The 15115-nt window shown below is 51.2% G+C and overlaps 1 protein-coding gene across 2 annotated transcripts; it reads left to right on the top strand.

Moving 5' to 3' along the window:
• Nucleotides 1-5567: 5567 nt before the first annotated feature.
• Nucleotides 5568-12588, top strand: PLAU (plasminogen activator, urokinase). 2 transcript variants are annotated; one of them, XM_030941117.1, is made up of 11 exons: nt 5568-5984; nt 6289-6376; nt 6810-6837; nt 6986-7090; nt 7701-7875; nt 8067-8158; nt 8316-8535; nt 8752-8900; nt 9551-9691; nt 10338-10486; nt 11479-12588. In XM_030941117.1, the coding sequence occupies exons 2-11, from the start codon at nt 6320-6322 to the stop codon at nt 11653-11655; spliced, it is 1293 nt and encodes a 430-aa protein (XP_030796977.1). In that variant the 5' UTR covers nt 5568-5984; nt 6289-6319; the 3' UTR covers nt 11656-12588. The 2 variants fall into 2 exon arrangements, with proteins under 2 accessions (XP_030796977.1, XP_010371430.1); XM_010373128.2 differs by having other exon boundaries at nt 5569-5984; nt 6983-7090.
• Nucleotides 12589-15115: the final 2527 nt, after the last annotated feature.

The raw sequence follows: 15115 nt of genomic DNA, 5'->3' as shown, positions 1-15115 counted from the left end.
TCCTCCCGCCTTGGCCTCCCAAAATGTTGGGATTACAGGTGTGAGCCGCTGCATCTGGTACTCTTCCTTTCCTTTAGTCCCTGCCACATTCCCCACCATCACTGTCTCCAGAGTAAACAAGGAACGCCCATGTAGGAGATTATCCACATACTGTTCCTCCCACTCACTCTGCACACACACCTGCCTCCGGGGATCCCTGCTCCCTCTTCCCACAGATATTCACACATTTAGTCCTCTAGCAGCCTTCTCAAAGGAGACTGTCCCCTCTGCAGGACTTGGTTGCCTCCAAACCCTCCTCAGAGGCTCAGCAAATCAGAGAAAAGAGGCACCTTCTGCAGAAGGGTAGGCAAGACAGATTGAGGATGGGGATGGATGGTGATTGGGGAAAGGGAGGAGCTGAGGATTCAGAATAAGAAAGGAGAGGGTGGAAATGTGTCATGAAGTTCCTCAAAATCTGTGAATCCTGAATCTCATCATTTTTAGTGAATGAACTCAGATGATTCACTTCCCTTCATTAGCCTCTATTTTCCTCTCTGTGTAATGGAAGGGGAAGTGCTTGCTTTGAAGACAAAGATGCATATAGAATCCGGCATATAGAATCCAGCTTGGGAGAGCTATGAGCATGTGGAATTAGACATCATATGGGTTATGAATATTATGTTAGTTTTCTTCTGAATTGGATTTTTTCAGTATTTCAGCTTCTGGCTGAACATATATCCCTAAACATGATTGATGTTTTGGCAGTCTTCAGCAAGCCCACCAGTTGCTGGTTAGTCATCCCAGTTCTTTGTTCCTGGGCATGCCCCTTTGCTTCTAGTGAAGCATCTGTTGCCACCCAACATGGTAACCGGAACTCTGAGCAGAAGTTTTAGGACCAGGGCCTAACTTTGGTTCCTGGTGAGGGGCTCAGAATCCAGAAGGTCTGGTAAGCCATGACCAACACTACTTTTTTTTTTTTTTTTTTTTTTTTTAATGGAGTCTCACTTAGTCACCCAGGCTGGAGTGTAGTGGCCTGATCTTGGCTCACTGCACCCTCTGCCTCCTGGGTTCAAGCGATTCTTCCACCTCAGTCTCCTGAGGAGCTGGGATTACAGGCGCGCAACACCACGCTGGCTAAGTTTTGTATTTTTAGTAGAGATGGGGTTTCACCATGTTAGCCAGGCCAGTCTTGAACTCCTGACCTCAAGTGATCCACCCGCCTCAGCCTCCCAAAGTGCTGGGATTACAGGCGTGGGCCACTGCGCCTGGCAAACTCCTTTAGAGCAGTTAAGTTCCTGACTTAGGTAATAATTGGGTTTGGGTCAGGGAGGACAAAGAAAAATTTGGCCAAGACTCATGACATACATGCAGAAGTCTGAGCTGACTGGCCTAGGTAGGCCTAGGAAGCAGGCCAGAGCTGGTAAGGCAGAAAAAGAGTGAGGAAGGTTAGGGGGGTCATAGCCTGATGCTGGAGGGACCAGCTTTAGTTCCTCTTTCATGGTGCTACTGAGGACAGTGTAACCTCAGTGTTCAACTTCTGGGCTCTTTGCTTTCCATGAGTAAGGAAGCAAGAATGCTGCCTCCCTCCACCCCTTCCACAGCCTGCTGGGGGCCTGCAGCTCCAGCAATCCCCCTATCATGTTACAGGCCCAGAAGCGGCTTTCAGTGCCTGATGTTGCCGGCGGGCTTCACCCTTCACACTAGACACTCAGGAAGAAGGGGTCCTTAGACTCAAGGAAGCTATGTGACCAGCATTCCATACCTCCTTCCCAGAACTGTTGAAGAGTCCGTCTGCCCCATGTGTAGGAGGGAAAGAGGCGCTTCGGGCCACATAGGAACAGACGAGAGAGAGGGAGTGAGCATAGGAAATGTGGGAGTGAACGGCACATGCAGCTGTGGGCCCAGCTGCCTGGTTGCTGGGAACTGCTGGCCAAGGATACAGCATCCCCATTGGCCTGGAATCCTGGAATGGACTCCAGACTTACTTGGTCTTCTGAGTCAATCCAGCTGCAGTCAAAAAGGGGAGGCAGGCACTCGATGTAGGAATTATAGTTTACACAGTTCATCTTCCTATCTCTAGCATCCAGAACTGTGCCCAGCACATAGTAGGTCCATGATGAATATGGAATGAATGAATACTTTCACATGCAAGCATGATCTCAGCCAATCTGCAGAGTGAGGCACAGGCTGGACAGATGCTGCTTCATTTTGCAGATGGGAGAACTAGATAAAAGAGTTAAGCATAATCCCAGCACTCTGGGAGGCCGAGGTGGGCAGATCACTTGATCTGGAGTTCGAGACCAGCCTGGCCAACATGGTGAAACCCCATCTCTACTAAAAATACAAAATTAGTCGAGCATAGTGGCAGGGACCTGTCATCCCAGCTACTTGGGAGACTGAGGCAGGAGAATTGCTTGAACCCAGAAGGCGGAGGGTGCAGTGAGCTGAGATGGTATCATTACACTCCAGCCTGGGTGACAAGAGCGAGACTCCTTGTCAGGAAAAAAAAAAAAAAAAAAAGAGTTAAGCAACTTGCCTAAGATCATTCAACTCTGACGTAGCAGACTCAAGGCTAGACACTGTGGTCTTTCTATAGTGCCATGCTGAGCATTCTTCCTATACAACACAGAACTGCATCCTATGACTCCATGGGAACTTCCTTTTGGGTCAGAAAGTCCTTAGGGGCTGAGTTTCCTGGACTTAGTCTCAGGGCCAGGTTTGGATACCCTGCCCCTCCCTGCGCATCTGGCATCTGCCTTCCCTTTTATGAGAATCTCCTGGAAAGGGCTTCTCCATCAGTCTCTGTTGCCACATCTGACTCAGGAGCTCGGTACCCTTGAGACACAGCGGCAGGGGTTGGTGGCTTCACTCTAGGAGTCAGGAAAAGAATGAAATCATACACATTCAGTTCCTTATTCTCTTACCCTCAGTAGAAATTTCAGACAGCCTAGACCACAGAGGCAGTTCTTGGAATTCAGGCAAGCAACTAACTTGGATTACAGTGGGTGCAACTTAAGAGCTCAGAGTCCATAGTCCGAGCAGTCTTTCTGGAAGGAGGTCTCCAAAGTCAGGAGGAGGGCGCCCCTGAGCTGGATCATCTTAGCTCACTGGCCCCTCCCTTCACAGCGTTCTGTCTTTCATGAAGACAGTGAGGTATAGCACATAGGAACAAGGATCAGAAGACGCTGGGTTTTAGTGCTGGCTTTGCTGCTCATCAACTGTGTATCTTCTCTCCATTTCATTTTCCATATCTGCAAAATGGGAACAACAGTACCAGTCTATATCACAGGCAGTTATGAGTTTAAAGAGAAATGGTTTACATTAATGTGCCTTTAAGCACAAGACAGAAATACAATATAAAATATATGGCTCGGTGTGGTGGCTCATGCCTGTAATGTCAGCGCTTTGGAAGGATGAGGTGGGAGGACCCCTTGAACCCAGAAGCCCAGCAAAACCTTGTTTTTAAAGAAAAAAAAAAAAAGAACTGAAAGTCTAGCACATGCTATGCACAAAGATTTCAGAGAGTGCTAAAGATTAGCGCATTGGCCAGGCGCGGTGGCTCACGCCGGTAATCCCAGCACTTTGGGAGGCTGAGGCGGGCGGATCACGAGGTCGGAAGATAAAGACCATCCTGGCTAACACGGTGAAACCCGCTCTCTACTAAAAATACAAAAAATTTAGCTGGGCGTGGTGGCGGGCGCCTGTAGTCCCAGCTACTCGGGAGGCTGAGGCAGGAGAATGGTGTGAACCTGGGAGGCGGAGCTTGCAGTGAGTCCAGATCGTGCCACTGCACTCCAGCCTGGCGAGACTCCGTCTCAAAAAAAAAAAAAAAAAGAAGAGCGCATGGATAAAGAGTTGGAGGCTCAGGGGGGAGGAGGGGGTGGGCGGTGAGGGGAAAGGGTGTCCGGCTTTATAACGGTCTCCAAACCTCTTTGTGCAGGAGGAAATGAAGTCATCCGCTCTCAACAATCAGCATGACAGCCTCCAGCCAAGTAATCCGGAGTCATGAGAGCTGCTAGGGGAGCAGCATGAATCATGACGGCCTCTGGGAATTTCCTGATAACTAACCTAGGAGTTTCGGGGTAAGTCCTCAGGCTGCAACATCTCTGTTTACATTCTGGTCACGTTTATTTACAATTAGTGGGTTCTCAAATCCAAACAAAACTGACCACAGTCTTCTAGAGGAAGCAGCAAGGTTGGCTCTGAGACCTATAGCATCTCTGACTCAGTGTGTCCCCTGGAAGGCTGGCAGCTCAGCAAGCACAGAAGTCTCTCCAGAAGACAGTGGGTCACCTGCCTCCCAAAAGCTGAAAGGCTAACTTGTACTTTCCCCAGCTACCAGCTGGCATCCTGAGCCCTCGGCTGCAGCGGAGCAAAGGAGCCTTCCTCCTTCCTACCCTCCTGGCACTCTCCCTGCCTGCCTTCTGTCGTTCTCAAGTGGACCCAGACCCAAGGTCCAGATTTGCAAGGCAGGAAAATGCTGCAGGCCTAGGCTGGGAAAGGGACCAAAGCTTGGGCCCCTAGTGGATTGCTGGGACTCAGCCTCCTCCCTCCCACTAAGAGAGCAAGTCCTACTGGGTTCAAAATGACCCCAAGCCCTGGTTCCTGACACTAGGGGAAAGAGATGGGGGTGACAGAATCACAGAATCCCTACTATACTCCTCCAAGTGTGCCCAAAGATGCGCGTGTGTGTGTGTGTACACAAATGTCTGCTTATCCTTAGGCAGGAGGGGTGCGTGCAGTCGTTTACACATGGTCTGTTTTTCTGGAGGACAATTTTATTTGATAAACAATTGTTTCTATCCGAATAGAATAAACAAGGCTCTATGATGAAGTAAAACACTAAATACACATGCATTTAAAAATGTGTAATTATCTTTGGAATGGGCTATACAGGGATGTGTTTTTTTAAAATGTAAAGAGTTTAAAAGGACATACAGTGAAAAATAAATCTTCCTCTTATTTTGTCCTCCAGTTTTCCAATTCCTCTACTCAGAGGTGAGAACAGAACTTCCACACCCTCCAGAACCTCCACAGTTAACTGTCTACATGTTTCCATTGTCTTTACTTTTATTCTTGCCCACACAAATAAATGAACTGTTCGTTATGAAAACTTCCCAAAAGACCCGTTAACACTTCAATAGGAAGCACCAACAGTTTATGCCATAGGACTTTGTTCCCACAATCCTGTAACATCATATCACGACACCTAATCCAATCCTTATCAAGCCCTGTCAAAAACGGACTTTAAACCAAACTGCACATTTTCAGTAATCTGGCCTTGGCTTTCCTCCTCTCTGATAGCATCATCAAACTCCCTTACTGTCGAAAGCAGTAAGCCCGGCTTTGTTCCATCCACTGGTTGTGTTGGTGATATCTGGGGACTGCCACTGAACAGAGAGGCACAGAGGGAGCCCCTGCAGGCAGGGGTTTTTGTCTCTGTGTTTCTGGGAGAGTGTGTCTCCTACATTTGTCGCGTTGATAAAGACTTCACAGCTCCATCAGCTGCGGGCAAGGGGGTCTGAGGCCCTCTTAGGCAAGTTGGGGCCCAGCGGGGAGAGGATGGAGAAGAACTGATTAGGGGACCCCAGGAGGCTTCAGAGCTGGGCAAGGTAGAGAGTCTCCCGTGCGCCTTCTCTCCTCTCTGCAATTCGGGGACTCCTTGCACTGAGGCAGGCCCCGGGCCAGGTTCATGGGAGGAAGCACGGAGAATTTACAAGCCTCTCGATTCCTCAGTCCAGACGGTGTTGGGTCCCCTCCGCTGGAGATCGCGCTGCCCCCAAATCTTTGTGAGCGTTGCGGAAGCACGCGGGGTCCGGGTCGCTGAGCGCTGCAGGGCAGGGGAGGGAGCCGGGCGCGAGAGGGCGGGGCGGCGCCGGGGCGGGCCCTGATATAGAGCAGGCGCCGCGGGTCGCCGGACAGCTCGGAGACCGCAGCCCCGGAGCCCGGCTCAGGGTCCACCTATCCCCGCAGCGCCGGCTCGCGCCTTCCTGCCGCAGCCACCAGTGAGTGTCGCGGTACCGAGATCCCCGGGCCGGATGCGCGGCGGCCCCAGCTCCCGAGCATCTGCCTCCCCCGCTCCGGGCTGCCCCGGCTCCCTGGCGGCTGCATGGAGTCACCGCGCCCGGTCCCGGGCGTCCCCCGCGGGTGCCGGTCCAGTCTGCCCGGGAGTCCGGAGCCCAGAGTGGAGAGAGACAGCCGGGGCCGGGGAGCCTGGTCACCGCGGGCACCTCCCTTGCGCTGCAGTCGCCAGCCTGGCCCGCCTTCCCGCTCCTCCGCCTCTTGCCCTGACTTCTCTTTCCTTTGCAGAACAGCCGTCTAGCGCCCCGACCTCACCACCATGAGAGCCCTGCTGGCACACCTGCTTCTCTGCGTCCTGGTCGTGAGCGACTCCAAAGTGAGTGCTCCCTTGCTTTGACCGATGCCGCCCGAGGACCTCTGATCAGCACCAGGGGAGAGGAGAGGCTGCTCAGGGAGCGGGGGTCCTCCGGCTTCCATCCATAGCAGGGCCAGGCTCTCCCCAGGAAATGGGACACGGTGGCAGCGGAGGCTTGAGAACAACAGGGGTTGGCACTGGCCGGCAAGGGAGGAAGAAGCCGCCAGGACTGCCCCAGCCTGGGGGCATCTAGTAGATGAAGCTTGCTTGGGTCAATCCATTTCTCCTTGCTGGAAACCCATGGTCTTCCATGTGAGAACTAGATACGAACAGGGTGAGGCGAGAGGCAGAGGGAAGGAAGAGTGGGGTTTTGGGACTGGGTCCAGTTTACCCTCACCCTGGAGTCCCTGGAGCATGGGACCTTTGATGAAGCCTCCTCCCGAATCTCTTCCAGGGCAGCCGTGAACTTCATCAAGTTCCATGTGAGTATCCACCCCTACAACAATTGGCTGTACAGACATCTTGGGAAAGCTTCTGGGGACATCCCCTCCCTGCCCCTGCTGCAGGGCTGCCCCAGCCCTTACCGCTTCCACTCCCCCTCGCTTACCCCACCTTTGTTCTCTCCAGCAGACTGTGGCTGTCTAAATGGAGGAACATGTATGTCCAACAAGTACTTCTCCAGCATTCACTGGTGCAACTGCCCAAAGAAATTCGGAGGGCAGCACTGTGAGATAGGTATGGGGATCTCCACTGCAACAGGGAGTGAGGGGGCACCAAAAATTTGGGGACAGGGAGGGATGGGTGGGAGGCAAGAGCAGGCAGGAGTTAGGAGCTGGAGGTGGGGTGGGTGACATCTTCATCCCTATGTGACAAGCATAAACACACACACTCCTGTGAAGCAATGGCCACACAAATGTGAGGTGCAGTTGGAAGGAGACCCTGTCCAGTCTTCTGGCAGATCTGAAACCACATCATCTTTAAAATGTCCGTTGGCAGCTGAGCATGGTGGCTCACGCTTGTAATCCCAGCATTTTGGGAGGCCAAGGTGACTGGATCATTTGAGGTCAGGAGTTCAAGACCAGCCTGGCCAACATGTTGTAACCCTGCCTCTATTAAAAATACAAAAATCAGCCCAGCATGGTGGTGGATGTCTGTAGTTCCAGCTACTTGGGAGGCTGAGGCAGGAGAATCGCTTGAACCTGGGAGGCAGAGGTTGCAGTGAGCTGAGATCACACCACTGCACTCCAGCTGGGCGACAGAGCAAGACTTCGTCTCAAAAAAAAAAAAAGCTCATTGGAACATCCTTCTCTTTCTCACATTCTCTCATCTTCCTGTTCCCTCATAGATAAGTCAAAAACCTGCTATGAGGGGAATGGTCACTTTTACCGAGGAAAGGCCAGCACTGACACCATGGGCCGGTCCTGCCTGGCCTGGAACTCTGCCACTGTCCTTCAGCAAATATACCATGCCCACAGATCTGATGCTCTTCAGCTGGGCCTGGGAAAGCACAATTACTGCAGGTGAGGTGGGGGCAACAAGGACCAAGAGTCCTCCCCACAGCTTCCCAGAAACCTTGTTACCATCCCCTTCTCCCAGAGGGCCGGCCATAGCATGAGAGAAGCGCAGCCTCTGGTTGAGTCTTCCCTGAGGGGAGGAGGCAGGGAAGGCCCTCTGGGTTGGAATGACATCCCCTATCTTTCTGTGTTGCCAGGAACCCAGACAACCGGAGGCAACCCTGGTGCTATGTGCAGGTCGGCCTAAAGCAGCTTGTCCAAGAGTGCATGGTGCATAACTGCGCAGATGGTGAGCATCACTGACCTGCTGATGACAGTGGGGTGGAAGGGGACAAACTTGCATGTCCCCTTATTCCATCACAGGAGGGCTGAGGAGGTGAGGGGCGCCCAAGAGGGATGCTTTCTCCTAACCACCTCCCCAAGACATCCCTCTGTTTGTCCTCCAGGAAAAAAGCCCTCCTCTCCTCCAGAAGAATTACAGTTTCAGTGTGGCCAAAAGACTCTGAAGCCTCGCTTTAAGATTATTGGGGGAGAATTCACCACCATCGAGAACCAGCCCTGGTTTGCAGCCATCTACAGGAGGCACCGGGGGGGCTCTGTCACCTACGTGTGTGGAGGCAGCCTCATCAGCCCTTGCTGGGTGGTCAGCGCCACACACTGCTTCATGTACGGCCCTGGGTTTCTCCTCTTTGGCTCTTCTGCCCCACCCCAAACACATCCTTTTCTCCTTCCCAGCAAAGGGTTCTGCCTCATTTCTCCCTCATCTGCCCCTCTCCTTGCAGCCCATGGCCTTGGGGACAAGTCATGCTTTGAGGCCTCTAGGGAGGGAAGAGGAAGTGGCAGGATTTCATGGGACTGTCTGATGGATTTCTTCTCCCACAGTAATTACCCAAAGAAGGAGGACTACATCGTCTACCTGGGTCGCTCAAGGCTTAACTCCAACACACAAGGGGAGATGAAGTTTGAGGTGGAAAACCTCATCCTACATGAGGACTACAGCGCTGACACGCTTGCTCACCACAATGACATTGGTGAGGGGGAAACCCCGCGACTGCTGTGGCCATGATGGCTTGGGGAGAGTGGGACCCAGGGAGAGATCGGAGCTGAGGTTGAAGCTGGCTGGTGGGGCAGGGGTGGGGTAGGGGACCTTGAAGCCTCAATATACATGAAAAAGGGAGTGGTGGTGAGGAAGAGTTCCATAAAGTCTGAGGGGTCTGGTGCTCCTCTGGAGAGACCCTGAATTTCCCCAACAAGTAGCCTCTTGCGAGTGGAAATGGCCCTGTGGGTATATGGCTTGGGCTGGGAATGCCCTGTTTATATGAATTAGAAAAAGATGCCCTTCCTTTGTGGGATGTAGCCTCTGTCTGTGTTGGGATATAGAACTTGGAGAATGGAGCCTTGGGCTGGATTCCAGCCTAACTACCTCACTTGGGACTTTTTGCAAAAACTACCTATAAAGGTGTATGCAGTGGCTCTGGCCATCCAAGACTTTTTCAACACCTGTAACAAAGCCCTTGGGGCATGGGGCAGGGGAGGTTTCCAGGTGATAAGCGACCAGCAGACCTCCCTGGATGACTGACCTAGGGATAGACATAGCTACTTCCTTGGTACTTGAAGGGGACAGATAGGGACCGCCTAACCAGTAGTGATCTTTCTTCTCTGACCCTCTGTCCTCCCCCAGCCTTGCTGAAGATCCGTTCTAAGGAGGGCAGGTGTGCGCAGCCATCCCGGACTATACAGACCATCTGCCTGCCCTCGATGTATAATGATCCCCCTTTTGGCACAAGTTGTGAGATCACTGGCTTTGGAAAAGAGAATTCTAGTAAGTGAAAATTGGGACTGACTTAGGAGGTCCTGGGGAGTGTTTTGACCTGAAAGCAAGCCCAGCATGATCAAGGGAAGACTGCAGAGTTAGAGATGGGAGCACTGGCCGGGCGCGGTGGCTCAAGCTTGTAATCCCAGCACTTTGGGAGGCCGAGACTGGCGGATCACAAGGTCAGGAGATCGAGACCATCCTGGCTAACACAGTGAAACCCCGTCTCTACTAAAAATACAAAAACTAGCCGGGCGAGGTGGCGGGCTCCTGTGGTCCCAGCTACTCGGGAGGCTGAGGCAGGAGAATGGCGTAAACCCGGGAGGCGGAGCTTGCAGTGAGCTGAGATCCGGCCACTGCACTCCAGTCCGGGCCACAGAGCGAGACTCCACCTCAAAAAAAAAAAAAAAAAAAAAAGAGATGGGAGCACTGAGGAGGTGGCAGATGGGTCCAGGGATGGATGAGGAGTGTTGTTTAGGGAGTGATGGGCTGCAAAGGGGAATAGATGGTAGGGGCTATAGGTGGAGTAAAGGCTCAGATTTGCATGGAAAAGAATAAGGGCCTTCCCTGGGACACTTTATGGTTCCCCTCCCTGGCAGACTCCCAGTGGACAGATACATCTTGATGCAAACGCCTCCCTATTTTCTCCACTTAGCCGACTATCTCTATCCGGAGCAGCTGAAAATGACTGTTGTGAAGCTGATTTCCCACCAGAAGTGTCAGCAGCCCCACTACTACGGCTCTGAAGTCACCACCAAAATGCTGTGTGCTGCTGACCCACAGTGGGAAACAGATTCCTGCCAGGTGAGAGTTCTAAGCATCTCTCTCCATCTCTTCCATATCTCCCCAGAACTCCTGGGCTTGTCCTAGCCAGCTTTGGGGTGTCTCTCTCTAACCAAAGCCCTAAGTAGCCAGAATCAGGAGCTCAGGTCTTTGAGGGTTTAAACCAATCCTTGTGTGTTTACCAAACATTACCAAAAAAATCCCAGCTCTGTGCTAGTCACTTAAGACTGGGGGCTCGAGATCCTAGAAAGAGGAAACAGTAAAAGACAATGTAACTCAGTGCCCAGGGTGCATTGTGAACTATAAATGATCAGGTGTTCAGAAGAGGGAGGTGAGTGTCAACTTGAGGGTCAGGGAGGGGAGGCTTTAAAGGAAATGTGACTTGATAGGCATTTGAAGAGGCAGAAGACAGAAAGAAGGGTGTTTCAGTTGAAAGATACAAAACTGAGAAGGAGGCTGGCATATTCTGGGTGGGGAGGAAAAGTAGGGTCTGGGAGTGTGGATGGAACAGCAGCAGACGACAGGGGTTTTAAAGCCAAGCAGGGGGTTTTAAACTTGATGTGGTAGAAAATGGGGCTGCGCCGGGCACAGTGGCTCATGCATGTAATCCCAGCACTTTGGGAGGCTGAGGTGGGTGGATCACTTGAGGCCAGGAGTTTGAGACCAGCCTGGTCAACATGGTGAAACCCTGTCTCTACTAAAAATACAAAAAAAAAACTAGCCAGGTGTGGTGGTGCATGCCTGTAATCCCAGCTAATCAGGAGGCTGAGACGTGGGAATTGCATGAGCACAGGAGGCAAGTTTGCAGTGAGCCGAGATCGTGTCATTGCACTCCAGTCTGGGCGACAGAGGGAGATTGTTCCCCCCGCCCCCCCAAAAAAGAAAGAAAATGGGAAGTCACTAAGGACTTTGACTGGGAAACTCTTCCCTCTCTTAGGTATGGTTGGGTGGTGGGATCAGAAACCCCCTTCTCACTTCTTTAGGGCTCATCTTTTGTGTCTTTGGCTTCACAGGGAGACTCAGGGGGACCCCTTGTCTGTTCCATCCAAGGCCACATGACTTTGACTGGAATTGTGAGCTGGGGCCGTGGATGTGCCCTGAAGGACAAGCCAGGCGTCTACACGAGAGTCTCACGCTTCTTGCCCTGGATTCACAGTCACACCAGGGAAGAGAATGGCCTAGCCCTCTGAGGGTCCCTAGGGAGGAAACGGGCACCACCCGCTTTCTTGCTGGCTGTCATTTTTGCAGTAGAGTCATCTCCATCAGCTGTAAGAAGAGACTGGGAAGACAGGCTCTGCACAGATGGATTTGCCTGTGCCACCCACCAGGGCGAACAACAATAGCTTTACCCTCAGGCATAGGCCTGGGTGCTGGCCGCCCAAACCCCTCTGGCCAGGATGGAGGGGTGGTCCTGACTCAAGATGTTACTGACCAGCAACTTGTCTTTTTCTGGACTGAAGCCTGCAGGAGTTAAAAAAGGCAGGGCATCTCCTGTGCATGAGTGAAGGGAGAGCCAGCTCCCCTGATGGTGGGCATTCATAAGGCCCATGATTGAGAAACGAATAATTTCCCAATTAGGAAGTGTAACAGCTGAGGTCTTGAGGGCGCTTAGCCAATATGGGAGCAGCAGTTTGGGGAGTAGAGACACTAATGATTTCAGGGCAGGGCTCTGACATTCCATGAATGTATCAGGAAATACATATGTGTGTGTATGTTTGCACACTTGTGTGTGGGCTGTGAGTGTAAGTGTGAGTAAGAGCTGGTATCTGATTGCAAGTCTAGATATTTCCTTAAATTGTATGGACTGTGATGCCACACAGAGTGGTCTGTCTGGAGAGGTTACAGGTCACTCCTGGGGCCTCTTGGGTCCCCCACATGATAGTGCCTGGGAATGTATTATTCTGCAGTATGACTTGTGACCAGCACTGTCTCAGTTTCACTTTCACATAGATGTTCCTTTCTTGGCCAGTTATCCCTTCCTTTTAGCCTAGTTCATCCAATCCTCACTGGGTGGGGTGAGGACCACTCCTGTACACTGAATATTTATATGTCACTATTTTTATTTATATTTTTGTAATTTTAAATAAAAGTGATCAATAAAATGTGATTTTTCTGATGACAAATCTCCCTGGTGCTTGTATGGGAAGGCGTTGGAGTACATAAAAAGGAGAAAATAACAAAGGTGGACTGCACCCCAGAGTTTCTTATGAGACTGCATCTCTGGACTTAATGGAGCTTTGGGAGGTATAAGTTAGGAGAGCTGTAGGGCAGGGCCACCACAGCACTTAAGGTATATGAAGTTTTCCCAAACCACAATCCCATGGCTGTGTAAGTAGTGTGCAGGCTTAGTGTCAGCTCCCAATTGCCTCCTTAGCCTGATACCTTTGTGCAGTGCACATCTTGTACAGCTGTACATTGTGGTCTTCTTTAGGGTTAACTCCACAACATTCTCTTCACTCTGCCCCCAACAATCCTTGAGCTGACCTCAACCAAGGGGAACACCTGTGGCCAGGTGCAGTGGCTAATGCCTGTAATCCCAACATTTTGAGAGGCTGAGGTGGGAGAATCGCTTGAGCCCAGGAGTTTGAGACCAGCCTGGGAAACTTAGTGAGACCCTGTCTCTGCAAAAAATTAAAAAATTAGCCAGCTGTGGTATCACACATCTGTAGTCCTAGCTACCTGGGAGGCTGAGGCAGGAGGATCATAAGCCAAGGAGTTCAAGTTTACAGTCAGCTATGATTGTGCCACTGCACTCCAGCCTAGGCGACAGAGCAAGACCCCGTTTCAAAAAAAAAAAAAAGAAGAAGAAGAAGAAGACCTGTAAGTGAAAATTGCTGGCTGGGCTCGGTGGCTCACGCCTGTAATCTAGAACTTTGGGAAGCCGAGGTGTGTGGATCACCTGAGGTCAGGAGTTTGAGACCAGCCTGACCAACATAGTGAAACCCCATCTCTGCTAAAAATACAAAAAAATTAGCCGGGTGTGGTGGTGGGCGCCTGTAATCCCAGCTACAGGCTGAGCTGAGGCTGAGGCAGGAGAATCATTTGAACCCCCGGAGGCAGAGGTTTCGGTGAGCCGAGATCGCACCACTGTACTCCAGCCTGGGCGACAGAGGGAAGACTTTGCCTCAAAAAAAAAAAGAAAAGAGAAAGAAGGGAGGGAGGGAGGGAGGGAGGGAGGGAGGCAGGCAGGCAGGCAGGCAGGCAGGCAGGCAGGAAGGAAAGGGAAAGGGGGAAATTGCTTATCCGGAAGGAAGGAAGGAAGGAAGGAAGGAAGGAAGGAAGGAAGGAAGGAAGGAAGGAAGGAAGGAAGGAAGGAAGGAAGGAAGGAAATTGCTTATCCAGAATACCGACTTGAGTCTGTGGCATTCAGGAAATAGAAAACATAATTCCCCATCATCTGTGTGTGGGGCTGATGCTGGAATTTTCCCAGTGTGTTGACAGACCTTGTGACCAGCCATTGCTATGCCTATGATTAGGAGGCCCAGAATCTCAAAGCAGGATGATGTCCTAATGGGGATGACCATATATTTTGAACAAAACATCAAGTTCTGAAAAACTGGGGTATAGAATGCAGGTTAGGAGATAACTGGGTATCAAAAATTAGAATTTCCAAGCTGTGTTAATGGGTTTGGGCAGCGTTTCTTAATCGAGTCAGCTGAGGACCTTTTAAAATATGCACACCTACACTCCACCTGTAGAGATTGTGATTCAGGTCAGGGCTGGTGCCAGGTCTCGTGGTTTTAGAAAAGCTCCCTGGGTGTTACTGACATGCACCACTGATTAACAGCCTTTGGGGACAATTGGTCGGAATATATGAAGGGCCCAGAAAAATTCAATGTATGGTCAGCATGAGTTTTCTGCATGAACGGTCTGTTTTCTGAGCGCGATTTGGTGGCACAAGGTCTCCTGGATTTCCTGGTTAGAGGCCTTTTGGACCATGCTTCCCTAGAGGGCAAGAACCCCAAATACTGGCTTTTTCTTTTTTTTGAGGCAGGGTCTGTCTCTGTCACCAGGCTGGAGTACAGTGGCGCAATATCAGCTCACTGCAGCTTCTGCCTCCCAGGTTCAAGCGATTCTCCTGCCTCAGCCTCCCAAGTAGCTGGGATTATAAGCATGTACCACCACTACCTGTCTCATTTTTGTGTTTTTGGTAGAGACAGGGTTTCACTATATTGGTCAGACTGGTGTCGAACTCCTGACCTCAGGTGATCTGCCTGCCTCGGCCTCCCAGAGTGCTAGGATTAGTATTCGACTTTTGACCTCCATCATCTAGTGTGCTTTTTACACAGGTTGATGCAGTGGTTCAGAGCATGGATTTTGGAGTCCGGTGGCCTGAACTAGAATCTAACACCAGCTGTGTGACTTGAGAAAAATTATTAGCCTCTCTGCACCTCAGTTTCCTCATCTGTACAAAAGAGATGATACAATCTACCTCCCTGGGTTTTTATAAGGATTCATGAAGGCTGGATGCAGCGGCTCAGGCCTGTAATCCCAGTGCTTCGGGAGGCCGAGGCGGGCGGATCACCTGAGGTCAGGATTTTGAGACCAGCCTGACCAACAAGGTGAAACCCTGTCTCTACTGGAAAAAAAAAAAAAAAAAAATTAGCCAGGCGTGGTGGCACATGCCTGTAATCCCAGCTACTCGAGAGT

This window comes from Rhinopithecus roxellana, chromosome 11 (genome assembly GCF_007565055.1).
Source record: "Rhinopithecus roxellana isolate Shanxi Qingling chromosome 11, ASM756505v1, whole genome shotgun sequence".
Classification (NCBI taxonomy): Eukaryota; Metazoa; Chordata; class Mammalia; order Primates; family Cercopithecidae; genus Rhinopithecus; species Rhinopithecus roxellana.
Note: the sequence above shows the minus strand (reverse complement) of the source record. Positions and strands in the feature narration are given on the sequence as shown.

What these genes read in the sequence shown, in the direction of transcription:
- PLAU (XM_010373128.2), top strand. Translation starts at nt 6,320, where the DNA reads ATGAGAGCCCTGCTGGCACACCTGCTTCTCTGCGTCCTGGTCGTGAGC. An exon ending in TGGTCGTGAGCGACTCCAAA is followed by an intron (nt 6,377 to 6,809) that starts GTGAGTGCTCCC and finishes AATCTCTTCCAG; the next exon opens with GGCAGCCGTGAACTTCATCA. An exon ending in GGGAAACAGATTCCTGCCAG is followed by an intron (nt 10,487 to 11,478) that starts GTGAGAGTTCTA and finishes TTGGCTTCACAG; the next exon opens with GGAGACTCAGGGGGACCCCT.